The sequence below is a fragment of the Varanus komodoensis genome, unplaced genomic scaffold (assembly GCF_004798865.1).
Source record: "Varanus komodoensis strain SLA01 unplaced genomic scaffold, ASM479886v1 scaffold2, whole genome shotgun sequence".
Lineage (NCBI taxonomy): Eukaryota > Metazoa > Chordata > Lepidosauria > Squamata > Varanidae > Varanus > Varanus komodoensis.
The window spans coordinates 34,742,387-34,768,338 of NW_025335568.1; the positions used below are offsets into that span (position 1 = coordinate 34,742,387).

Below are 25,952 nucleotides of genomic sequence, written 5' to 3' on the forward strand. Positions count from 1 at the left end.
ATTTTGCTCCTCAGTATTTGAATTCACGAATGGGGACTAGAACCCAGGTCTCCTGAATCTCAGTCAGCTCCCTAATGATTGCACTACAATGGCTTTTGATTTGATTTGCTGCTTTGAAATAGACTTTTAGTCATTGACTCATTACTGCTGTTAATATCTTGCTTCATTTCAGATTTGGATTTATTATTTTTAACATTTTACTAGTTTCATCACTTCTGTATGACCTTTTGATAGAGTAAGGGACTGGTAGAAAAGGTGGGCTGTATATTTCTATAATATATAAATAATACCAATTTCCTCACAAAGACAAAGTGCAATCCTATATACACTTATCTGAGAGTAAGGTCCATTGCACTAAGTGGAAATTACTTTTGAATAGGTATGTATAGGTGTGTACTGACGGAATACAACTTGTTGTTATGTGATATACATGCACTTAACATTGAACATACTAACTGCTGACATACAAATTGAGCTAGCTCCATTCTATTAATCTTATTTTGAAAATTTGCTAATTGCACATAAAATTTTGAGATTCCCAGAATATTAGTGTGTTTCTAGACACTATATGGTGACAGTATGCTATCTATATGTAAAAATGGGTGTTCTGGATTGTAGGAATGTTTGTGTTTATGATTTTGACAAGTCTATCATAATGAATAACACAAAACCAAACATAAACCAGCTTCCTCCTTTGGCTCATTTTATCACGTGCATGATAAAACACGTTATTCATTTAAAGCAAAAGATATCAAGCAGGTGTGTGCATCAGATTCAGATGCAGTAGCCTGCATCTGTACGTTTCTGTCAGTGATTTGAGTTCTTGGGAGGTATAATTTGGTTTCTGATTTTTAACTGTCCTTCATGTTTTAGAGGATCTTGGGGGCTTGGTTACAGCTGTGGGGTAAACTGAAGGCAAAAGGAGCAGAGCCAAAAATGCCAGTGCATTGAAGGCTAATGCTCTTGCCAGTATAAATTACCTAGAAGAAGCAGTTTGACCTTTTAGAATGGGAAAAACTATTGGTGCACCAAGAAATTAGTGGCTGGGGGGTGAGGCCAGGGGAAGAGAGCATGGCCCTCTGCAGAACTCCAGAAGGCTGAATTGGGATCCCAGGAGACCCTGATTTGGTGCTCAGGCATGGTGTTTTGCACCCCTGCCTTATAGCAGTCCAGATGATTTCTTTAATTCTCCTGCAGGAAATCATAATAAACCATTCTGTATCTTAGGTGTAGTAACACTGCACGTGGGATCTTCATAGGGGATGGAAATAGTTTTTTAATGTATGCTTATGCAGTCAGGACATTTTTTTGGGGAAGAGAAGGTATTACGCTCTGTATATTGGTTTCTTATATTTTGTGTAAAATTGACCCTAATTATTTTGTACTTACAGAAGAATATTTATATCTGCTCCTTCTCTCTCCATTATGCAGATAAGCTAATTAATATTGTTGAGATTCTAAGAAATTACCATTAGCTAGATAAGTTTTATAAGATTTTTTCTCACTGATACCTTTCTACATTGAATTTTTCCACTCACATTTGATTAAAGCAGGGGTCTCAAACTCAACTTACCTGGGGGCCGCTGGAAGTAGAGTCTGGGTGAGGCTGGGCCGCATCAAGTATTCCACCCCCGCGGTGGTGGTGGGTCGCTCATCCCGCGGCCGGCCCGGGCGCCGCCGGCACTTTGAAGGCCGCAGGGCCCCTCCCCCGTGCCCTGCCCGTCCCAGCAATTGGCCCGCAGGCCGCGAGTCTGAGACCCCTGGATTAAAGAATTGTAAGAATCTTTTCAGTATTAAATGCATCATCATTAGTTTGTTTTGCATGCAGAATATCAGGAGCATTGGTTTTACTTTGAAGCAAAATGGCAGTTTTACTTGGAGGAGAGAGAAATCAATGAAGACAACCAGAATAAACCCGTTTTTCCTGACAATTATGATGCTGAGGAAAGAGAAAAGGTAATTTCTTCCAATAAAACTATTGAATGTATAAGGGAAAATATTTTATCTGTTTATTCGTTTGCAATATTTATATACAGCTTTTCACTTGAAATGAATCCTGTACTGGTATGTATTGACACTTATTTGTTTGAAAATGGATCCCATTGTACAACTATGCAGTCTTCTCAGATAGTATATTGTGTGTCTCATTTTTTTTCCAATGATTTAATGCCAGGTTTAAATCTACCACTTGAGAATAATAACTCCTGACAACTAACATGAATGGCTAGTGGTTAGAGTGGGTTGAATAGTCAAGGCCTCTGAATCAAGTCTTAAACTAGGTGTGGGTTTAGAACCAGATGTTGAACTGATTTCATTCCAAGGCCTGTATTTCCATTTCCTCAGGGAGACACATTCCAATATAGGGTATGGGTAGAGATTAAAATGGTCAAGCTAAAATACTCAAAAGATCAGCATATTTCAGCTTAAAATGCTCATTATGAGTAACTAAATTTAAGAGTTTAAATTTAAGCCTTTTAAAATGGGAGTGGGGGCTGCACAAAACCCAAGAAACAACCGACTGGCAGTTTGAGAAAAGTGGCGGGGGACAGAAGAAGGGACTCTGCGGATTCACCAGAGGGCCAGATTTGTATCTCCCAGGAGGAGCACCTGGCCCCTGGGCTAGGCTCTACAACTCTCATATGTCTAGTTGGCTGCAGAGCAGTGGGCATCATTTAAAGCAGTGAACTGTGCGGTTTCAGACATGGCAGCTAATGTGCAAATGATCTAAACCTTAGCCTTTGAGGGAAATACTGCAATCCAAAGTAAATTCAAGGCAGACAAGCAGTTACCTTATGGAGGCAGAATGTGGACACAAATGAAGAACAAGCATTCACCCTGTCAGAATCTTTTCCTTACAAGACATGATGCTTAGACTAAAAACCTCCAGGTAGAGGCTTTACAGGTCATGTGGAATTGCATTGGTAGAGGTTGAATGAAGGTGATTACAGCTGCACTTTGCATGCTGCTCTAGCACCATGGTGGCTTGGGGACCCAAGAGCTAATGTGCCTCTTTGGTAGCAGTTCCACTTATGGAACTTCAGCCGATGTTATGGGAGCTCCTCATTTCTCTGGCCCGCATGCCATGCTGTCTCCATAGCTGGTGCTGACTCAAATGCTATGACATTCAGTCTTCTGTGTGGCAGCAACTCCATGTTGTATTTGTGGCATTTGAAAACCACTTGTCCCCTGCCTCACCCAGATTGCAAGTCTTCATTGCAGTGCTAATTTCTGTATGCATGAATGTACACCAGGCTGAAGGCTTCCCAAAAGATCAGGGTGATCTGCCTGGCAAATTTCTCTCATGCTCTTGGAACTCACAGTAAGTTGTAATATGCCCAAGCATTCTGTTGCACAGACCCAAGCAGAACTCATCACACCCAAGTAAATAAAAATCTACCTGAACAGTAGGCAAATAGCCATTTTGCAAAACACACACCTATCCCTACTTAAATGCCAATGCTTCATGAAGTTCCAATATTAAAGAACTATTTGTTGTTGTTAGTTGTGAAGTCATGTCCAACCCATCGCGACCCCATGGACAACACTCCTTCAGGCCTTCCTGTCCTCCACCATCCCCCAGAGTCCACTTAAGCTCACACCAACTGCTTCAGTGACTCCATCTAGCCACCTCATCCTCTGCCGTCCCCTTCTTCTTTTGCCATCTATTGTGCCCAGCATTAGGCTTTTCTCCAGGGAGTCCTTCCTTCTCATTAGGTGGCCAAAGTATTCGAGTTTCATCTTCAGGATCTGGCCTTCTAAAGAGCAGTCAGAGTTTATCTCCTCTAGGACTAACCAGTTTGATTGCCTTGTGGACCAAGGGACTCGCAGGAGTCTCCTCCAGCACCACAATTCAAAGGCCTCAATTCTTCAGCGCTCAGCCTTCCTTATGGTCCAACTTTCACAGCCATACATTGCAACTGGGAAAACCATAGCCTTGACTATACGCACTTTTGTTGGCAGGATGATGTCTCTGCTTTTTAGTATGCCGTCTAGATTTACCATAGCTTTCCTCCCCAGGAGCAGGCGTTTAATTTATTGGCTGCAGTCCCCATCTGCATTGATCTTGGAGCCCTATAACTGCTAATTAACCCCCATTCCAAATAGAAATGACTGAGGGTGCCAGATGTAACTGCACTGGAAAGTTCATTTGTTTACCTGGAAAATACTTACATTACACTGATCTCCCCCTCCTCACACCTATAATTTAGATCCAGCCTTAATCAAGTGGAAGTCCATTTATGCAACAAGACTTCCTGTCCTCTTCTCCTCGCTGCAGACCCAAAGCTGCTCCCCTCTGCAGACCCAACTATCTGGTGCAGATCTGGCAGACACATCAGGCACTGTGGGCATGAAGGAAGGGGAAATCTGTTCTGGCAGTGGCCACCTTCTATTGACAGAATTACACCACTGGATGCTGCTAAGAGTGTTTTCTGCCTCTTGTGTTGGGAAGGCTTTATGGCATATATGGTAGCATGCAGTTCCCTCCCAGGTGTGTCTGAGGAGTGACCCTGTGAGTTCTAAGGGAGCAACTTGTAATCAAAGGTTGCAGTCTTGGATCTATTTAGGCATGTTGAGGCATAATGGCAATGTCAGGAAATCTCTTGAAATCTCAGAGAAGTTGATGGAAGCAAATGGAACCCTTATTTAATAAGCAATTCAAGAAAGGTATCAAATCCTGCTTAGCACTGTCTCCCCAAAGCCAAGAAAAATGGCGTCTATCTCATTCCATTTTTACAATTTGAATAATATGTACAAGGCAGGAGGAACTAGGACATGGGTTGACTATGTATACAAGAAAAGAGCAATGAGCCGATGTAGTGCGAAACTTTTTTTGTTTAAACACAGAAAGTTGTCCCTTGATATGTAAGCACAAACTGCAGTTTGCAACATGTTCAGCGAAGACAAAATGTAAAGTGTGTGTGTGGGGGGGGGGTTGTTGGTTTGCCATCACATTCACCCAACCAAGCTGGTTAATTATCCATTCAGACTTACAGGAGATGGAGTTCTGAAGGCCGTGGAGGAAGGAGAGGCCATGATGCCCCAATGATTGCATATGATGCTCTCTTAGGATGTGGCAGCGATTGGACAGAGCTTTGCAACCGTGCAATGTTTCATGGTGGTAAGTAATCTAATATATCTTCCAAATTATACAGGATTTGCATTCCTTGGAGTCATTAACAGCAGTGTTTCTATAGCACATAAAACATCTTAATTTTTTATGAGGGAAAATCAGTTAGATGGCTCATAAATCTACCTCTTTCCAATTATTGCATCTCTCAAAACCTTTTGTATCTTACGCACCTCAGGCAGGCATGTCATGAGCAGAGCTGGCTGGAGCTGGGGGTCGGACTAGATGGCCCAGGAGATCCCTTCTGACTCGCTCTGTTTCTATGTTTCCCAGTCATTGATTGTGTAATACTCCCAATAAGGGTCTATTGGGAAAAACATTGCCTATTGTTGATTCCTTTCTGTGTGTTGCTGTTAAGGAACATGGAGCCTCTCAATCATGTAACTGCCAACCCTGCTATCACTGGAAAGAAATGCCACAGGAGCTGCAAAGAAAAATGATCTGCAAGAACATGCACAGCTTGTGCCTGTGATCTGCACCTAGTTTTACAGAAAGGACACTTGAAGAAGGAGATGAAAGGGAGCAAAGTGATGCAAGTTCCTTTGCCACATCCGTCAGTCTATCCACACATTTCTCCCATCTCTGGGAGGCAACTGAGAGCTCAGTAGTCCCTGAGGGGGCTGGACTTGGCCCTGGGCCCCAACTGCTGATCCCTCTTACATGAGTTTCAAGCCATATTAAAGACTATTGGGCCACAGTGCTGCCACTCATTCCATTGCACCAATGGGTTCTCCTGCTAGTGCAAAGTGGGGTTAAAGGTTTTAAAAGCAGTCTTAGAAATGTGCAGAAACATTTGTTGCTGGACTGGGAACAGATCAGTGTTGCTGAGCTATCCTGGTTTGGAAACCAGTGTTTCTGCTAGCTGAGTAGGCAGGCTGTATAGGTTAAGCTCTCCATGGTAATCATAGTACTATCAAGAGAAAACACATGTTTAAAACCATTCCTATTTCACTGCTGTTCCTGAGCTAATGATACCATCTCCTTTAGGACCATAAGGAACATTTCTTGAAAGACTCACTTATGGTATCTTGTGCTACCCAATTAAGTGCTAGAAACTCACAATTAAAAGTTTTCATTTTGTATTATTTTGGGGAAAGTTGAAAACCTTTTCTGCTCATCCAGTTTTGCTAGTGTGGAACATCAAAACTATTGTTCATATCTTTGTATTAGACTGGGAAACAAATATTAAAGACTAGTTTTATGAGGAACAGGTTGCAGTAGTTATGCAGGTCACCTTGTTTCCATAGCAGCTGTTTGAGGGAGTTCTACATTAATGGTAAGCTTGTTTTAGTTTGTAAAACCTTAGAAATTGATTAGATGGTTTATAGAATGACCCAGAGAGGCTCAGAATAGTGGGTCCCAGAAAGCTCTCATGTTTCTAAGATACAAGGCTACAATGCATCCATAGTTGATGTTGGGCCAAAGGGTAGAGATTCCACTTAAACACATGAGTGGAATTGCCTGCAACCATCAAGTTCTGTCTTTTGCTAGCAGAGAATAGATTGTTTTACTGGATAGCTAAAAGGAGCTCTAATGAAACTGGTTGTTCATTTGTGCTTGTTGTTACAGGTGAGAGTGCAGCCACTGGAACTATTGCTGGATGTTTGTATGGATTGCTTTATGGCCTCAGCAAGGTTCCTAAAGGCTTGTACCAGGATCTTGAACAGAGAGAGAGGCTAGAATATTTGGGAGAGACTCTTTATCGACTATCATCAGAGGAAAAGTAAAGAAGTTCTTGTCTTTTCCTTTCCTTTCCTTTCCTTTCTTTTCCTTTCTTTCCTGGATTACATCATGTAGTTAATTCCTGAGACTACATTTGAAACAAAAATAATTGTGTGCCCAGAAGCTCCATTGTGTTTACAATCATAGTATTAGGTGACAATTTTTTACTCATTTGCTCCACAATAATTCCATTTGTATGAATTGAGCTACTCCATGGTTCTGAGTGTGATGACTCACAGTCACTTCACCGATTACATTTTAACTGTACAGTTATGATGTTTAAAAGTGTACAGTTAAAAAACTAATCTGTGAATTAGACACATATTTGGAAACTTGTGTATCATAGAGGTAACCTCATCAGAGGTAGAACTGTCTACAACTCCCGTCCAAATATATGTAGGACTGCAAATCTGGGTTTGCATTCATATAATGTCCTTGCTGTACCAACACTATTGCAAGCAGGATTTTAAAATGATCTGCACATGTGCAATAGTACAATTAGCTATTTACTAATTGTAACCTTCCCAAATAATTGGGGAGCAACCCTCCCTAATAGCAACCCTCCCTAATAATGTATTTGAAGGATAGGGTGTGCATCCAAATGATAAATCAATAAAGAAATAAAGGATTGGGAATTAGAACAATGTTGACATTCAATATTTTGGAATTGATTGATTTATGAATCATGTTTCTTTAAATGTAGACGATTGGCATTTATTTTAAATTTGGTAATTTTCCTTCACCTGTTATAATGACAGTCCCTATCACCAGTATTCTCATGTGCACCTATGTAAAGTTTACATGCAATACTAATGCTAAACCCTAATCCTTTTTGAAGATAAACTAATATTATCACCCTTCTAAGAGAGTGTTCCTTAGATTCTAATTTGTGTGCACTCTTTTCCCCTGAACTCTTTAATCCTAACTTTCCTGTGACTTCATTTAACTCAAGATCCATCTAAGGCACAATTCTGTGCATGATTAGATAGAAAAAAATGCTCAAAGTTCCAGTTTGCCTCAGCTGGGGCTTGGCAGGGCATATTGGGAGCTGGAGGACATTCTTCTTTCTAAACATGAATAGGACTGCAGCCTTAATGTATATCCTTTGTCAGAAGTGCAGAACATAGTTATTCTAAAGATGGAATGCCAACTCTAGGGCGCTTTTGATTACATGCCAGAACACATACAAATACAAAAAAATATGCAAATAAATGTAGCAAATAGTTGTAGTAAAAGAAACATTTCTAATTTAGCTTTCCTATATATTTTGCGGTGTATCTTTTTTATCCTATACACACTTCTTAATGATTTAGGTGGCTAAAATAATTGTAAATAAATTAATCTTATGCCTCTTCATAAGCATCATTCTTTATTTTCACATTGTGCTATTTGCATGTTACTGTGTCATTGTAGGACTTTTTGCTTGCACCTGTCAATAGCTCATTGTTGGGTAAGGTTGTAGTGTTTTACTTTTAGCCAAGAAATTAAATCTGAAAAGCATGTTCTGGTACAGAAAAAGTATAGAAACAAGGCAGTAGCAGAAAAAGACATTTCAAGGTAGATAAGTGGTTATAGGTCAGAGGTTGCAGGTCAGGGTAGAGTATGAAAGGTCCCAGGTTCTACACCCTGGCATTTCCAGATAGAAATGGGAAAGCATCCTTCCTGAAACCCTGAAAAGCTACAACCAGTCAAGTTGGACAATACTGGGCTTGATGGACCAAATGTATGACTCAGTTCAGGGCAGCTTCCTATATTCCTATACAAATTTATCTTGGAATAAGTCATGTTGAATTCAACGTGACTTAGTTCCAAGTAGATATGCTTAGGGTGGCAGCTGGTCTCATGGAAATTGATATGAAACATTAATCATTATTAAATTGTCCCATTGATTTCCATGTGATGTAAAATGTGACTAATTTCACCTTGCTCTAACTCAGTGTTTGGTATTCTAAAATATCCAAATTCTACATTAATTGCACTGGGTAGTATCCAGTGGTGGCACAGCACTAGCACAAATCATGGTTTACACCAGCATGATGTTGTTAGATACAATCCCGTGGAATGTATTTGTTCCATGCATTCCAGCTTTCCCCATTGTCTTCCTACCAAATGCCTTCCTTTCTGTCCTTGCTAGGCTCAGAAAGTGTTGTGGCAGTGAAAAGGGGAGGTGTGCCAGAAGGCTTTGGGCATTGTACAAGCCAGCCTGGTCTACATACTACATGGGATGAGATAATAGAATCCTGAGCTGGTAGAGTAGGGTGGCCACCTATGATTTTGCTTAATAAGTTGTTTGTTGGTAGAGTCAGAAAGCTGCTTGCCAATTGCCATAAAAGCGAACATGCATCATGAAAACAGAAGATAGGACACAAGTCTTTCACAAAGATTGCATATGTTTGTTTATATGCATTGAGTTATTTGGAAAGTATAATCTACATAGAAGTATGATATAGTTCAGTGTAGTGACAATGGCAAGTTAACCTGTTTAGCCTACTGTCCAGATGCCAACTGCTGAGAGGCAGCTTCAAAGCCCTTCTGTGTTCTCCTTGCTTATCTCTTAACCAGACTTGAATTGGACAGCCCTTAAAGCAGAGAACCTTCAAACAGAGGACTTTGCTCTGTAAAGTAGGACATTTGGCTACCTTACAGCAGACTATGCCCCTGTAGAATGCAGATATAGAAGGAAATGTTAACACTCCCTCCTTCCCAGAATAAAAACAAAACAAAACAGATCAAGGACAAACATGGTAGCACATTCAATGCCTCTTCATCATTGATTTCTGCTTGCAGTTTTAAAACCTGTATTCCAAAGAGGGACAGTCCATTCTACCACCTCTAAAAACTCCCATTGCCTTGCCTCTGGTCCTGCATAATGTATGGAGGTCACCAAACTTACATCAGAAAATCTGCAAACCCAGCACAGCTAGGGAAATGAGGAAATGGCTTATCAGGTGTAACTTCTTAAAAAAGGAACAATAGCAATTTATGTTTCAGCAACAATACCAGAAATAGTGGCATGGTAAATAATAGCATTCTCAACTCTTCCCTGTCTTCCTGTGTATTACTATAGCATCATAGAAAAGAGTTCCACATCAATGAAGTAATACAGAAATGTGTGTTATGGGTTCTGGTCCCCAATTTGGCATCGTTGGGTAAGAAACAAAATGGGCACTGGACTCACAGCACTGGTTACAGGGTTTCCTGACTGTGACCTTTGTGTGGGGGAACTAATGTTGCAATTGGCCAGAGAAGCAGAGGAGTGTGCATATCAGTTTATAAATGCATCACAATTCTGGTTCCAACTGAAACTTGTTGATGTAGCCTTCCCATTAGAAGGTACCTATAATCTTAAAGGGCAGCTTTTAAAACCATCTGGAATATGTAATCTTTGTCCTTCAATTCATGTGTCTGTAATGAAAAGAGAACCCAATGGTGGCCATGGTTTGAGATTAACACCAGTTCCAATGAATAAAATCCTTGAAGCAATGACCTCATCCATTCTTTCATGTGTGAGTTATGGCACAGATCCAACAGAAGAGTGCTTTTTATAAAAGAGTTACCGCATGTTCATCAATGGTAGGGGGGAAGAAACTATGGCCTACAATAAGATCTGGTTACTCAACATTACACCCTGGTTGCATATTGTCTATTATAGTCAATGGTGTTCAACTGTCAAATTCTACTCCTGCTCCCATAATGGTTTTTTGTAATATGTAATCATCTGTTCATTATAAACAGAGCCTGTAACATTGCGAATGACTGCTTTCTTCTAATGTTCTTGTGTGCAGCATTTATCTATAAGTAACAACACTCTGAGGACTAGATTCTGCCATCTTTATTTACTGGCAGGAGATCTATTTAGAAAGGGACAGAAAGCTACTGTATGTGTTACTGTTCTTCAGGGCCTCCTATATTTCTGGTTATTATGAGGCATATAAGGTCAGCACAATGGATGCACTGTTGCTTAAATAAATGCATATCCTAGAAGCAGGTCATTGATCCACACTGGGAAACTTTTCTACCTCATTTTTTCTACTTCCTGCCACAAACTTGGCATCCCTGTTTATAGGGCATGGCCACTTTTGTTATTAAAAACAAAAAACATTGAATGACATATTTAATGAGCAAGAACTCAATAGCTGAGTGACTTACAATTATCTAGATGGCAGAATCTATCTGAACTTTGCTTATGTTGCTTTTTGAAATTGGGAAAATGCTTACTTTATTTGGTCCTGACACCCTATTCTGTAACAGAGATGAAATCTTGACCTTTTGGGGTCTAAAGTCCAATTTGACCTTATAGTCGTCAGAATTTCATCCCAAGATTGTCTGGCTTTTGCTCATGTATGAAGAGGTATAAAAACTTAATAGCATTCTGCTATGGAAACTGAATTCTATTTACATATGATGTTGTTACTAGGTGAATTAACCTTCCAAGATTTTTATGGTGCTAGAAAGCTGAAACCACTAGAGTGAACAGTTCTCTTTCCCTCTAGGCCGTTGTCTAGTGCTGTTGACTTCACTCTGTAGCTTTCACACTGAGTTCACTATTTTATTTAGCACCTGATCCTCACCAGTTAAAACATTTCCTAAATCCTCAGCTGCTTGTAAACATAAGTTTCAAACAGAAGTTTACTTAGCACCATGCCAAATGTCCAACACTGTTAATAATGAAAAGGATACACAGGCCAATTGATATTGCCATGAATGTCATTACATACGATGCTTTTATTGCTGGCTCTTGCATTCTTATTGGGATGATCCTTTCAGAAAATAAATTTTAAGAGAATTTACCTACTTGGCGGGAAATTGATTAGAGTTTTCACTTAGCAGTGTATGTGTTTTATTATATTGGAAGTATAATTTGATGATGTTGCAGACTTTCAAATCTTGCCAATTCCCTGTCATACATAACTTGTCAGGGTCTAAACAGTTTCAACCAAACAAGTGTGTTTTAGAATTGTGAGTCTCAGACTGTCACCTCCTGTGCCACACAACAAACTGCTTTCAAGGCTGAGGAAATTTCAAAATCAGTTTGTGATATTTCATGGGAATGTATTGCAAGAGAAAATAGTTGTTTTCCAATCTAACTGTTCAACAGAAGTCCATATTGTTTTCCTGGTATCTCCACTTTTATAAATGAACAGGAGAAATAAGTAGAAACTTGTCAGGAAATGGTAATGTTTCTTGATTGTTTTCTGGTGCACTTTTCACAGTCAGCTGTATGCAGTAGTACTGTACCATGATTTGGGACATGTCTGCACAGATGTGTCCTGTTTTTCAAATAAATTGAAACACACCTGTGCTTTTACTATGCATCCTTACTCTGGATAGGAGCCCCTCATCTGTTGATGATGGCCAGGAGAAGATGATATATCATATATCATCTTTCACATTAGATAACGTTTTATTCCAATGTGCCTGGCACTGAGAAGAGTGTAACTGTGCAAGACATAATTAAAACATTAAGGAATTAAAACAAATGTTTATGGTCCTTCCCCCAAAAAGCATTCCTTTTCTTTTATGCAGCAGAAGCAAAGGTACAAAGTCGGGCAGCGATAAGGTGCTGATTGATCCCTTGGCACTGAAGAAGAAGCTCAGTAAGATGTCGACAGAAGAAGGTGCATTTGCTGTCCTGAGCAGCCTTCTACTTTACCTCACAGACCTCATATCCAGGCACCCACAGATTCAGTGCAAGAAGGCCAAGTGGCTAGAAACAATAGGAAATAAGGTGAACTTAAGGCTTGAACACCAAAGCCCAATCAGTGGCATTCGACCCACAAAATTCCAACTCCTGCAGTCACGGTTCATGAACAACAACCGTGAACCATACAGAAAGAAGCCAAGAGAGGTTGGCAGATTAATTATTAAAGAAAAGCAGCCAGCCAACAGAAATGGCCTAAACTCCATTGTAAGCAAGTTTGACAGAAGCTGTTCAGTTGAAGAAGAAGACCCAAAAATAACACTCCAAGAAAAAGCCAAATGGGTCGGCTTATGTGGGAAAAACACTGTGAAGAATGTTCTAAAGAAGTTTTTAGCTGCTGAGGAAAAAGAAACTAAAGAGATACAGCTGACTCTAAAAAAGAAAGCACCAAACAATAACTTGCCAAAAATAATCAACAGAAACTCTGTCTTTTCTAAACTGAAAGAGAAATTTGAGCAAACTAGTAATGTTTGTTCTGCCATTGATGTCAAAGATCTGTTGCCATGTAAAGGTGAGAAAAAAAGAAAAAAGGCCCTGGACAAAAAATCCATTTGCAAAGCAGAGCTCAGAGAGCTAGAAACAGATCTGAGGACTGCCACAAGTATGCATTGCCTTCAGCCACAACAGATGGCATGTACCACTGTTCCTCTCCCTAAATTCTGTGTTGCTACTGAAATGAATCATCCCTGGAGTTGGGCAACAAACACCAAGCGTGCCACTCAACCCTGTGTTTGTAACCCTAAATTGGGGAGAATAAAAGACATCCAGAACACACATGACATTGGGCCTGATAAGAAAGGTATACCAGAGATCTTGGCACATGAACAACAACAGACAGGACAGCTGCAAAACAAGCATCATAATATGCCTAAGGCAGTGACTGACAAAAAGGACATTACTGAGATGAATTTAAGTTCAGGTCCTAATCAGAAAAGTGTTCCACCTTCATGTGAAAGTGTATCCTCTGTGGACCATACACCTACCTTTTCTAAAGGTAACTTAGACCACAAAGAAGATATCATGTCACCTGTGGACAACAAAACTTCCAGCTCTGAGGATAAAAATGCTGGAGAAATTATTAGCAAAGAAAATGAATCTATTGCTTCTTCCTCTTGTCCAGCTGGAGGAGTTAGTGCACACAGTCATAGGGAAATTAAATGGGATGAGATTTTGAACATACCAAAGGACATCTGTAAGCCAAAGGAGACAGAAATAGAATTAACAGAGCCTATAAAAGATTCCCCCTTTGCCAGCCAAAAATGTTTCCCGGAGCAGAAAGTGATGGAAAATATTCCACCATTTTGCTCTCCTGTAGCTCAGGCACTCTGTAACATAGAGCCTCCAGTCATTGACCAGCAATCAAAGGTTGAAATTGAAGCTGTTAACAAAATGTCTCCGCTAAAGCCAAGTCAGGAAAATGTAAAAGATTTTAGGAGACATTTTTCTGATATGCTCCAGAACAAAGAAAATCTGTCTGATAAAGCAGAAATATTTCCCAACCCTACCAAAAATAACCAGAGAAGTCAAGCACAGCAAGAGGAGCCAAAAGGGCTAGGAAAGCTCTCTGATCATCAGAGAGAAAGTGAGCGTTTGCCTCAGAAACCTCTCAACCAACAAAACCAGGATAACTCCAGCTCAGACATAACAAAACAGACCAGGAATCAGGTGCTCCAATCTCCTGCCTCAAGTAATATTGGACAAAAGCAAAATAAAATTGTAAAAGAAAATTATATTTGCTATGATTTTGAAGAGCATCATTCTCCTTTGCCTAGTGATTTTGAGAAATCAAGCCATGCCACAGCAGTAGAGAATATTGACAAAACCAGTGCATGCTCAGCTACTGAGATGATGAAAACTGAAAACAGTGAGAAGGAAAAGATCAGCTTGAGTCACTTGGAAAGCTCCCAAAGCCTGTTAAAAGAACTTATTAGTCATGAAATCTACAATGTGGAGGAGAATCCTGAATATTCTTCTGAAAAATGTAATTCACTTTCATCAGACCATTCAGCAAAGTCTGACAGCAATACTGCAGAAGTTAACAGTCCTTGGTGTGGCATTGGAAACCTCTGGATATCCCCAAATGAATCAATGAAGAATAAAAGTGGTACTAGAAGAGATGAGATAGATAATTGTCATTCTGAAAAACATCACATGCCTTCTCCAAATGAACTGCTAAAACCCAAAGGTATACCTGAACAAGAAGATAAAACAGCACCCAGTTTCCACAATAATGTGGTCAAGAGTGAAAATGATGCAGAAGACAAGAACACTGATTGGCAGAAGGAAAAGTATCAACTACCCTTAACAAAGGTGCTCAGGAGGCATAGCAAAAGTCCTGCAGTGGAGGCAAATCCTTCATGTGATATGGAGAAGCAACAAATGCCTTTGAGAAATGAACCTGGGAAGCAAGCAAGTACAAAAGGAAGATCTGAAGAAACCAGTTTCCCTTCCCAAAATGAAACCATGTTGCAGAGAAAAAATGATGCAGGGAAAAGAAATCCACCAAAAGCACCACAATGTCCCATTCCATCACCTGTTGACAGAAAGGAGCAAGATGACAAGAGGACAGGGGAGAAAAATAAGAAGATGGTGCAGAATTCCAAGCTGCCCCAGAAATCAGTAAAAAGTGACCTTACAAGGGATGGTGGAGTAACAACCGAAAATAAAATTGGCAATCCAAGAATGGTGCATTCTGTTGATGATTTGAAATACCAGACACCACCAAGGAATCTAGCCAAACAAGAAGGAGGAGGAGCAGATAAGAACACTAGAAAATGCCAGTCCCCCTCACTCAAGAAACCAGGGGCAAATTACGGTAGTTCTGAGGGGGGCAATGTCGATAGTAACCTTCAGAATGACAAAATCTCATTACCTGATGGAAGAGTGAAGCCTGAAAATAAAACAGGGAAGATGAGAGAGGATAGTAGTCATTCTGGACAAAACCAGTTACCTTTAAAACATGAACTTCCAAAGAGTGAAAAGAATACTGGAAAAGAGGGGAGCCATGCAAAAGATCAAATAACTTTCTCACTAAAAGTAAAGACTGAGCCAGTAAATCCTGCAGCAGGACCACCATGGAAACCATCCTTAAATGATTCTAGAAATCATGAGGATACCGTTAAGGGTAAGGAACAGGCTTCAAGGATTTCCAAAATCTGCCAGCTGCCCTTATCAGATGTGAAACTGGAGAGCCATCAAAATAATGTCCCAACAGAGAAGCAGCAGCAGCAAACCCAAACACCAAAGGGTGCTGTCCAGCCTAAACAGCAGCCACAAACCCAAGCATCAAAGGATGATGCCAGACCAAAACAACAGCAGCAAGCCCAAGCACCAAAGGATGGTGTCCAGCCTATACAAAAGCAGCAGCAAACCCAAGCACCAAAGGATGGTGCCAGACTGAAACAACAGCAGCAAGCCCATGCACCAAAGGATGCTGTCCAACCTAAACAGCAGCAGCAGCAAGCCCAAGCACAAAAGGATGGTTTCCAACCTAAACAACAACAGCAGCAAGCCCAAGCACCAAAGGATGGTGCCAGACTGAAACGACAGCAGCAGCAAACCCAAACACCAAAGGATGGTGTCCAGCCTATACAGATACAGCAGCAGCAGCAAACACAAGCACCAAAGGATGGTGCCAGGCCGAAAGAACAGCAGCAAGCCCAAGCACCAAAGGATGGTGTCCAGCCTATACAGAAACAGCAGCAGCGGCAAATCCAAACACCAAAGGATGGTGTCCAGCCTATACAGAAACAGCAGCAGCAGCAAACACAAGCACCAAAGGATGGTGTCCAGCCTAAGCAGCAGCAGCAGCAGCAAACCCAACCACCAAAGAATGGTGTCCAGCCTATACAGAAACAGCAGCAGTGGCAAACGCAAGCACCAAAGGATGGTGCCAGACCAAAACAACAGCAGCAAGCCCAAGCACCAAAGGAGGGTGTCCAACTTAAGCAGCAGCAGCAAACCCAACCACCAAAGGGTGGTGTCCAACCTAAATGGCAGCGGCAGCAGCAAACCCAAGTACCAGGTGATGGGGCCAGACCAAAACAACAGCAACAAGTCCAAGCACCAAAGGAGCATGCCCAACCTAAACAGCAGCAGCAAACTGAAGTGCCAACAGATTGTATGAAGCCTAAATTTAATATGAAGGATGAAAAACATGCACATCATAGTTCCAAGAAGTACCATCTGCTCTCTTCAGATGAACTGGCAATGTATGAAAAGAATGCTAGTGAGAAGAAGGATCCCTTGGGGAACTTTGGCAAAAGCAGGGTTCCACAACTGAGGTATGATGACAGGCTATTGCAGAACAAGAAACCAGTGTGTGAGAATGAGGCAGGCTCCTCATATGAGGCCTGTCCTACTGAAGAGAGAAAAACACCACGTCGGTCCAGCAAGCACCTAGTAATATCAGGAAATTATTTGTCTGGGTCAGAAAGTGGAGGAAATAAAAAATATGTTGCTGGTGCAATAAATGAGAGCAAAGCTAGATTAGCAACCCTGGAAAAATACAAAGCTGAGAGTTACAGTGAAGGACCAACATATTCATCTTTTAAACCAATGGTTATTCGAATGATTGATACAATTAAGCTTGATAACTAAAACCAGCTTGAATGGATAAGACATAGAATTTATAATCTTTCAACAACTGTTTCACTTTTGGGCATTAAGTGATGACATTTGAATCACAATGAGGTGATCTTTTCTGGATTTTAGCTGTCCTTAAAATGAATGTCACCTGAGTTCGCTAGTATATTACATGCCAACCAAAACTAATCATAAACCTATGGTTCATGTATGGGAAATCTTGGATGTAATAACTATGGGAACAATCCAGTCAACCCAAATAAGTGATGGGATACTGAGGTGGTAGTGTGACTTCTACCTCTTTATAGACTACCTAACAGAATGTGTGAAAGTTGAATTTTTGACTGCTTCTGTATGTTAAAAACTTCCTGTGATCAGCAAATTGTCACAGGTTGCAGAAAGGTGGCTTTAGTCAAAACTTCTGCCTCCAAAGCCTGTTACCACTTCTTTCTGCTGCACAAGTACACTCAGCCAAAATTAAGTGCTTTGCTTGTATCTGATGGTGTCTTTTCACTAGTGGAATAGGCCTCACTGGCAGAGAAAATTGTCTTTCATCCCTGCAGAGATGGGGGACCTACTCAATAGATATGGGTTTGTGTATGTGGGAGGAGGGTTGCAGTGGGGAGTAGGATAAGAGAAATTACCATTGCATGAGCAAATCTGCTTGCACCATGTTGGATTTAGCCTGTTAAAGTCCAGTTGCATTAAAATGGACAGAATGAATAGCAAAAACAAATACAGAATCTTGTAGCTCCTTAAAGGCTAAGGCATAGACCTCAGATAAGAAGTCAGGCTGGGACCCTAACCTAGTTCCCCAAAAGTCAGCCCCATTGAACTCAGTGGGATTTACTTTTGACTTAAAGCTATCTGGCTGTTTGCTTTTGGGAACAGAATGCTAGATTAGTTGGAGGTGAACCAGAGTGACAGACTTTTCTGTTCTTATTTAAAAGTGCTTAGCTTTCAACATTATCATGCCTAAAATGCCTCTCCTTGCTAAATGCTGAGGTTAGTGCATACGTAAGGTGACTCTTCTGAGCGTGAACTTTATCTGCATTTAGTTGTTCTAATAAAATGGTATTGCTCATCTTTCAGGAATGACTGTGTACACAGTCACTATATGGCAGTAAAATCTTGCCAGCATATGCATTGTGTGTGTCCTCCAACTGTTTTCAAAAATAAGCTGTGAAAACCATGATCCTAATTCATAGTGTAACAGAATTAAAGCAAATGCAGAAAAGTTGGAAAAGAAGAGAGCCTATGAGAAAGTTTTAATAATGCGGCAGAATGCCATAACCATAATGGTTTTAAAATTATTTTTCATATTATATTCAAGACTTTTAGAATTTGACAGAGTCTACTGAAGCTTATATCAAGGTCTTTTACTATGCAAGATATTTCAACAGTACCGATAAAGAAAACCATACTGTGTAGGATGATATGGTAAGATCCTGAACGAGCAATGGTTGTAGAACATGCAATATTATAGATGCTGCTTAAGTGTTTAGAAAATATCTTTTCTATCTGATCTCTTTCATGTGTTCAGTTATTTCATATGCCTGTATAGCTTTACCATTTCACTTCTAATACTTTATCTGTTGCTGATCATTTCATTTTTTAAAAATTCTGAATGTAGTAAGCTTGATAATACGAAATGGTAACATTGCCCAGAATTTTACAAAAACTGAGAAAGTCATTAGCACTATAAAGAAATCATCTCTTATGTCCAGAATCTAGTACATAATTATGGCTACTTTTTGTGATGCTTCCAGATGAGACTTCTGTTCTGAAATTGCCCTGCCTCAAACACAGAATTTTATTGGGAAGTTCAAATATCATTTTCCATTTGTATTTTGCACTATACCTCTGTGGTGTAGAAGTTAGAGTATCAGACTGGAATTCAGGAGATCCATGCTTTGGTTTCCACACAGCCCGGGAGCTAACTGGGTGACTTTGGGCCAGTCACAGACTCTCAGCCCTACCTGCCTCACAGCGTTGTTGTGTGGATAAATGAAGAGGAGGAGAGCGACCTTGGATTCCTTGCAGGAGGAATAAAGGTGGAGTTAAAATATAATAAATATATTTCCTGTATTTTCCTCTATTTTCCCACCACTACTTCTGTCTTTTTTCTCACTGTTTTTTGGCTTGCAGTGCTAGGAGCTCTTTGTCTGGAAGCACCCCACATGCTTTTTTCCTCCAGTTTCTTTGCCCAGAAAGTGAGAGACCTAGGAACAGCAGAGGGACCAGTTTTTCACAAGCACTCCTGTAATGTGAACACAGGAGAAGGATGTAAATCTAAAGCTGGACCCAGGTGTCACATTAAGGTCAAGAGAAAAAAAGACAGCAATAAAATTCTGTTCTACAAAATGAAACTTGATACTAACTCACAAGCAACCAGAGCCCTTGAACTGTCTGAGAGGAAGATGACTTTCAGAATTAAATGAAATACTAGTAACCCCTGTCTGACATTTGAAAGGCATTCTTTTGATCAGGTTCAGGAAAGTTTTATTTGCTTTGATTCTTTCACAGGGTGGATATAGAACATCCCCTTTTTAACCAGAAAGAGCCGCCCATTTTAAATGCTTCCTCTTCTTTCCTGCCCTCCATATATGGTGAACATAACACACTGCCATTTAACTATGAAACCCTGTATGTGTCTTCTCTGAGGCAAATCCCACTGAGTGGAATAGGGCTTACTCTTAGGTAAATGAGTACAAGCTCACAGCTAAATGAAGTAAACGTGGACACGATGGGTTGGATTCAGACTTAGAGCAAGGCCATTGAAACCATGGCCGAGCATGACAATGTTGTGATCCAATTCACTGTCAATTCTTACACAGAATAGTCCTGAGTACCTCATGCAAGAGCTATTTATTGATGTAAATATTGTATATGTTACATATTGTACAGAAATACTACGCTGGTCACAACTTAACCATTTTTGGTCCTGCTGATTTTAGCTGGCGGCTTTGCATGGGCTTAACTCTCCCATTCATATCAATGAACTCTTAAAGTGCCTAAGTTTGACTGGGCATGTTTTCTCAGAAAGAAATGAGACAAAGTGATTCTTAATATGGTTATTGGATTTGCTCCTAAAGGGTAACACCCTATGCATGTCTCAATTATTGCAATGCCCGTCTTGTTTAGTATAGTGAAAACTCGGTGCATTTTAACATAACTTCTTACTGCATTTTAACATAACTTCTTACTGCATTCACCCTACAGCACAATCCTAACCATGTTTACTGAGAAATCTGTTTTACTGATTTCAGTAAAACTTACTTCCAGATAGGTAAGCTGAGAGCTGCAATGCGAAATGTGCCTGCTAGGTAATAAGGCAATGGCTGTTAGATTCAGGGTTCATAAACATAATTGGCCACAGTGGCATACAAGCCAGAGTGGATTGCTGGGTTTTCTGAACCCAGCCAAGAGTGGTTAACAAACCATGCTGCTAAGTCCAGACAACACAACAAGCCACAGTGCCTTACTGTGTTGTGTGAACCCTTGGCTCTTTGTTTAGAGAAATGTTTCGCTCTGGACCATTAGGCAGATGGCTGATTAACTGTTAGAAGGCTTTACTATTAATATAATTATTGTAAAGTCTGTGCACTGACTCTAATATATTAGGACAATCATATTCATGTGTTACCTCCCAGGTAAATGTCCTCTGAGAGTTCTTATAAATTTGCAACTAAGGTGTTTATACTAATTGTTTAGAATTACTGATGAAGATGGATTCAGGGATGATTCAAGTGTATATTTTTAAGTAAAAATGTTTCCAGCCATCAGTGCAAATGTTGAGATAAACCATTCAGAAATTATCATAACTTGTGATTTATTAACCTATTGTTACTTATTTTGTAAATGATATGTCTATGGAGGTTATTTTCTTTGAACCCTGTTTTTTCACATCGAGTCCTGATATGCAAAGGCATCAGCTGAAATGGACTGCTTTCTGTTGATGGAAAATCTCATCCCTGATTAAGTCACTTGGAAATCTTCTTGAAGATCAACAACATGACAATAGGCTCAAAGCAGATTTTAAGGTGTACATTACAAGATGTTTTATATAAATTCCATTATATATCTCACTCTATGTATTATATTTGGTCTACAATCATTTTGAATAAGACAATATGTCAATGTATTTGTAAGTTGTCTTGAAACACAAAGATTTCTCTCTTTATCATATACTAGTGCCTTTTTAATTTTTTTCCATTTTATATGTGGTAGTATCATGATCTCTTTTTGGTATGTTCTTCAGTGATTTGTAATTGATCTATTTGTTAATTCACTCTGAGGTTTAGAACCTTCCAGACTAGCCATTAATTAGCTGTTGTGGAAGCCACTTTTTGTCATTGATTATTTTGATGCCATGTTGCAGGAGAACTACAGCCACTGGTGCACTTCGGGTTAAACCTTCAGGTCCAAATTCCTGTAGCCAAAGGGCCACCCAAATGACTACCCAGAGAATGGCAGGAAGCAGCAGCAAACATACCTGCCATTAGCCCCATGTCTGGTAGAGGAAATCCAGGCACCTCTAGATCTTTTTCTTTTTCTGCTTGCTTCTAACCTCCCCCACTTGTTTTAAAGACATTTTACAGTCAGTGGTTGTAGGGCCAACAAGTATGCATATTATTACTTGTTCTCATTTTATCATTTTTACTTACTCTCTATTACCAAATAGTGCTTATTCTCAAACAAATGCAATAGTGCAGCAAAAGCAGGTTCTGTCATATTCCTGTAGTCCGGGGAATGCTATGATTTAAGTGAGTTTAAAGTGTAAATCTGCATATGCTCAGAGTATCTTTCTTTCTGATCAGGGCAGGGGGGTTGTTTTGTTTTGTTCTTGCGCAAACATATCAGGAACATATAAGAAATTGCAAAGCATTGGTAGATGAGATACAGAGGAATGATAACGAGACAGCTAGATTTGTCAAACATATGGACCCCATCAAACCCCACACATGCATATTGCAGGCTCACAGCTGCTCTTGGCCAATGTTAGATTGGCAGACAGGAGAAAGTAATTCAGGAACTGATTACCATTTGTAAGAATGTAACTAGAGGAATTTGAGGTGGCAAATCTTGCCTGTTTCCTACCCAAGATAAGATGATGATTTGTGGAATGGACTAAAGTCATTGATCAGATAAGAAGGCATCTTAGGCTCCATCTCACCCATTTCTGCCAACTCCAAGGCTCTTAAAATGAAGAATGTGTAACATGTCACGGGATCAGTGCATACCTTTGCAGTTCTTGTGCACCTTGTACCTTCTGCAGGTAGAAGGTCCAGGTATAATCCTGGACTCTCCAATCAATGAAGCAATCCTGTGCATGTTTAGATAAAGAAAAGGGATACAGTTCCCAGCACACCAAAAATGTCTGCCAGAAAGCAGATATTTTCTTCACAAGATGATGATGATGATGATGATGACGATGATGATGATTTTGGTGTGTGTGCATCCATGTGTCATTCCTTATACACAATTGGTTCCTGGTTCTCTTGATGACACTGTGACCCTCCAGTTTTACTTCTGTTTGTAAGCACCACTATCTGGAAGTTTTTTGAGGGTAAGGAAAATGGGCTGTTATTTCTGATAGGGGAAAGAAAGATCAGTTGCCTCTTCTGGAATTGATGCAGTTCCACTAGACCACCGTGCCACCTAGAAAAGCAGAAAAGTGAGCCCTTTGTGTTTGCAGTTCTGCTTTAGGACCAGCAGTAGATAAAGTGGATTAATGGACTTGTATGGAAAAGCTGTGAGACCCTGGAGAAAGGTTACCTGACAGAGTAGACAGAACTGGCTCAAAATTCTCACCTACTATAAGGTAGCTTTATATAATATACTGCCCTGAATCACAGTCAGGTAGACAATAATATGCAAAAGCTAGAGATCCTGTTACTCCTATTATGCCAGCCTACTTTTAAAATCTTTTCTTTTCTTTGAAAGTCACAACAACAACAACAACAAAAATAACAACTGTTGCCAGAAACATAGATCAAAATATGACTGAGGTGATATTAGCAATTTTGAATTTCCCCAGAAAAAAATATTGGTTCATAGATAATTGAATCATAGAATAGTAGAGTTGGAAGGGGCCATGAAGGCCATTGGGTACAACCCCCTGCAGGACACCAATTTGTACCATACCATTCAGATAACTGTCCGATTTCTTTTTGAATGTCTCTAGTGTGGGAGAGCCCATGACCTCTCTAGGCCACTGGTTCCACTGTCTTATTGCTCTGACAGTGAGGAAACTTTTCCTGATATTTAGCCTGAATCTGTGTTGTTGCAACTTGAATTGATTATTCCATGTCCTACACTCTGGTATCAGTGAGAAAAGATCTTGACTTTCCTCTTTGTGACAGCCTTTAAGATACTTATAGAGGGATCTCATGTCCCCCCTCAGTCTTCTCTTCTCAAGGCTGAACATGTCCAGTTCTCTCAGTGTCTCCTCATAGGGCAGTGTTTCAAAACTCTGGATCATTTTTGTTGCCCTCCTCTGGATCCTTTCTAACTTTTCTGCATCTCTGTTAAATGCTGGTGCACAGAACTGGACACAGTATTCCAGGTGAGGCCGGACTAGTGAGGATTATAGGGGAACTATTAGTTCTAGTGATTTGGAAGTAATACTTCTGTTAATGGATCTCAGAATAGCATTCACCTTTTTTTTTTTTTTTTTTTGATTTGTTTTTCTTTTTTTGGAATTTTTTTTTTTTTTTATGTTTTTTAAAAAAATTTTTTTTTTTTTTTTTTTTTTTTTGCGACTGCATTCCATTGTTGGCTCATATTTAGCTTGTTGTCCACTTTAACTCCAAAGTCTTTTTCCTTTTCAGTTCTGTTGAGTCATGTATTCCCCATCTTGTCTCAATGTATTTTGCATCTTTTTCCTAGGTGGAGGACTTGGTGTTTGTCCCTATTGAATCTCATTCTGTTGCTTTCAGCCCAGCATGCAAATTTATCAAGATCACCCTGGATCTTTATTCTGTCTACTAGGGTGTTCGCCATTCCACCCAGTTTTGCATTGTCTGCAAATCTGATTATCATACCTTGTACTTCCTCATCTTAATCATTAATAAAGATGATGAAGAGCACTATGCCTACAACTGAACTCTGTGGCACCCCACTAGTTGCCTTCCTCCAGTTTGAGAATGTGCCATTGATGAGCACACTTCATGTTCCATTGCACTTTTTGCTAATTTGCTTTTCATGATATCATGGGAAACGATCTTGAAAGCTTTGCTAAGGTCTAGGTAGATTATGTCAATAGTGTTCCCTCTGTCCATTTGGGAGGTTACCCAGTCAAAAAAATGAGATTAGTCTGACAGAGGGATGAGAAAAATCCTTAAATGTACTTGTTTTATTACTGTAGGGGGCTGAAAGTGCATCTTTGCGCAACGGCCATCAAAAGGGTGAGAGGCTGAACACAATTCCCTTTGATGAACTACTGGAAGAGCATTGTTGTTGTTGTTAGTCACAAAGTTGTTTCCGACCCATTGCGACCCCATGGACAACATTCCTCCAGGCCTTCCTGTCCTCCACCATCCCCCGGAGTCCACTTAAGCCAGGGATGTCCAAACTTTTTGCAAGGAGGGCCAGATTTGGTGAGGTGAAAATGTGTGGGGGCCGACCATTCAGCCTGACATTCTTTGAACCATTAACATTAAATGCAAATGAACTATTTTATGAAACAAATAAAACAAATAACTAAAATAGACTAAACAAATAACTTAACTGCACTAATGTGAAGGGTGATACTGAGATCTCGACTGCATTATATAGGCCAGGTCCGGCTCAAAAACAGTGGTTTTGATGCGTAAGATGTCACGCAGGTAAAAGTCATTTAGTCTCGTCCTCACGCAGTTCTTGTTAATGTTCATAACCGAGAATGTCTTCTCGCACAAGTATGTCGAACCAAACAAGCTCAGCATTTTCTTAGCAAATGTTCAAATCTCTTGGAACCTGTCTTTATCCAGGTGGCAGTAGAAGTTGACAAGAGGGAGCTGTTGGTGCCGACTGTGATACTCGGCATCACACTGCAGCTCAATGAGCTCCAGCTGCAGGTGGTCTGGAGCGTCATCAGGGTCCACAGAGAAAGGAGATGAAAAAAGCGTGATCTCCTTTTCAATAGCTGCAAAATCCTGAAAGCACTGTTGAAACTCCTCAGCCAGAGATGAGATGTCTGCTTCATACCTCCTTATCTGTGCACTCATATTGTTCTGTGGAAAACTGGTCATTATTTCCTGCAGCGATGGGAAATGTGTGGTATTGGGCTGCATTTGTGACAGGTGCCTTTGGAAAACTAGCAGCTTGGTCCCAAAGGCTTTGATATGTGAATACAGTTGGCTTACCACTGCATTTTGCCCCTGAAGGCTCGTGTTCAGCACATTCAGATGTCGTGTTATGTCAACTAAAAATCCAAAATCAGCCAGACAAACAGAGTCAGATATCTCTGGCATCGGTTGTCCCTTTTTTGCCAAGAATTGTCCGATTTCCTCCCTAAGAGAGTAGGAGCGCTGCAGTGCAGACCCCCGACTGAGCCATCTTACCTCGTTGTGATACACAACATCTCCGTATTCAGCCTGGATGTCGAGTAGAAACTGTTGAAACTGGCGGTGGCACAGGGCTTTGAAGCGAATATAATTAATAGCCTTCATTACCGGTTTCATCATATGATCATATTTCAGATGTTTGGCACAGAGAACTTGTTGGTGAATAATACAGTGGAGTTTCATAGCTTTGCCTCCTTCTTCGCTGACTTTGTTACAGACTAGGGTTGATAATCCACTTCGCTCGCCAGCCATGGCAGGTGCGCCATCC

General features: G+C 40.3%; 1 protein-coding gene across 6 annotated transcripts in view; it reads left to right on the forward strand.

Annotated features, from left to right (window-relative positions):
• The window catches only part of ADPRHL1 (ADP-ribosylhydrolase like 1), a 41,119-nt gene extending 17,705 nt beyond the window's left edge, over positions 1 to 23,414 (forward strand). The window contains exons 5-9 of one of the 6 annotated variants that reach the window (XR_006414549.1): positions 1,829 to 1,956; positions 4,987 to 5,119; positions 6,698 to 6,851; positions 12,377 to 17,243; positions 18,469 to 23,414. Coding sequence is in view for 5 of the 6 variants with exons in the window: in XM_044428573.1 (XP_044284508.1) it covers positions 1,829 to 1,956; positions 4,987 to 5,119; positions 6,698 to 6,851; positions 12,377 to 17,150 (5,189 nt within the window). In the remaining variant the exon portion in view is untranslated. Of the gene's footprint in view, positions 1 to 1,828; positions 1,957 to 4,986; positions 5,120 to 6,697; positions 10,334 to 12,376 lie in introns of those variants that run through there. The other 5 variants (XM_044428576.1, XM_044428575.1, XM_044428574.1 and 2 more) reach the window with 5 other exon arrangements.
• The last annotated feature ends 2,538 nt before the right edge of the window (positions 23,415 to 25,952 follow it).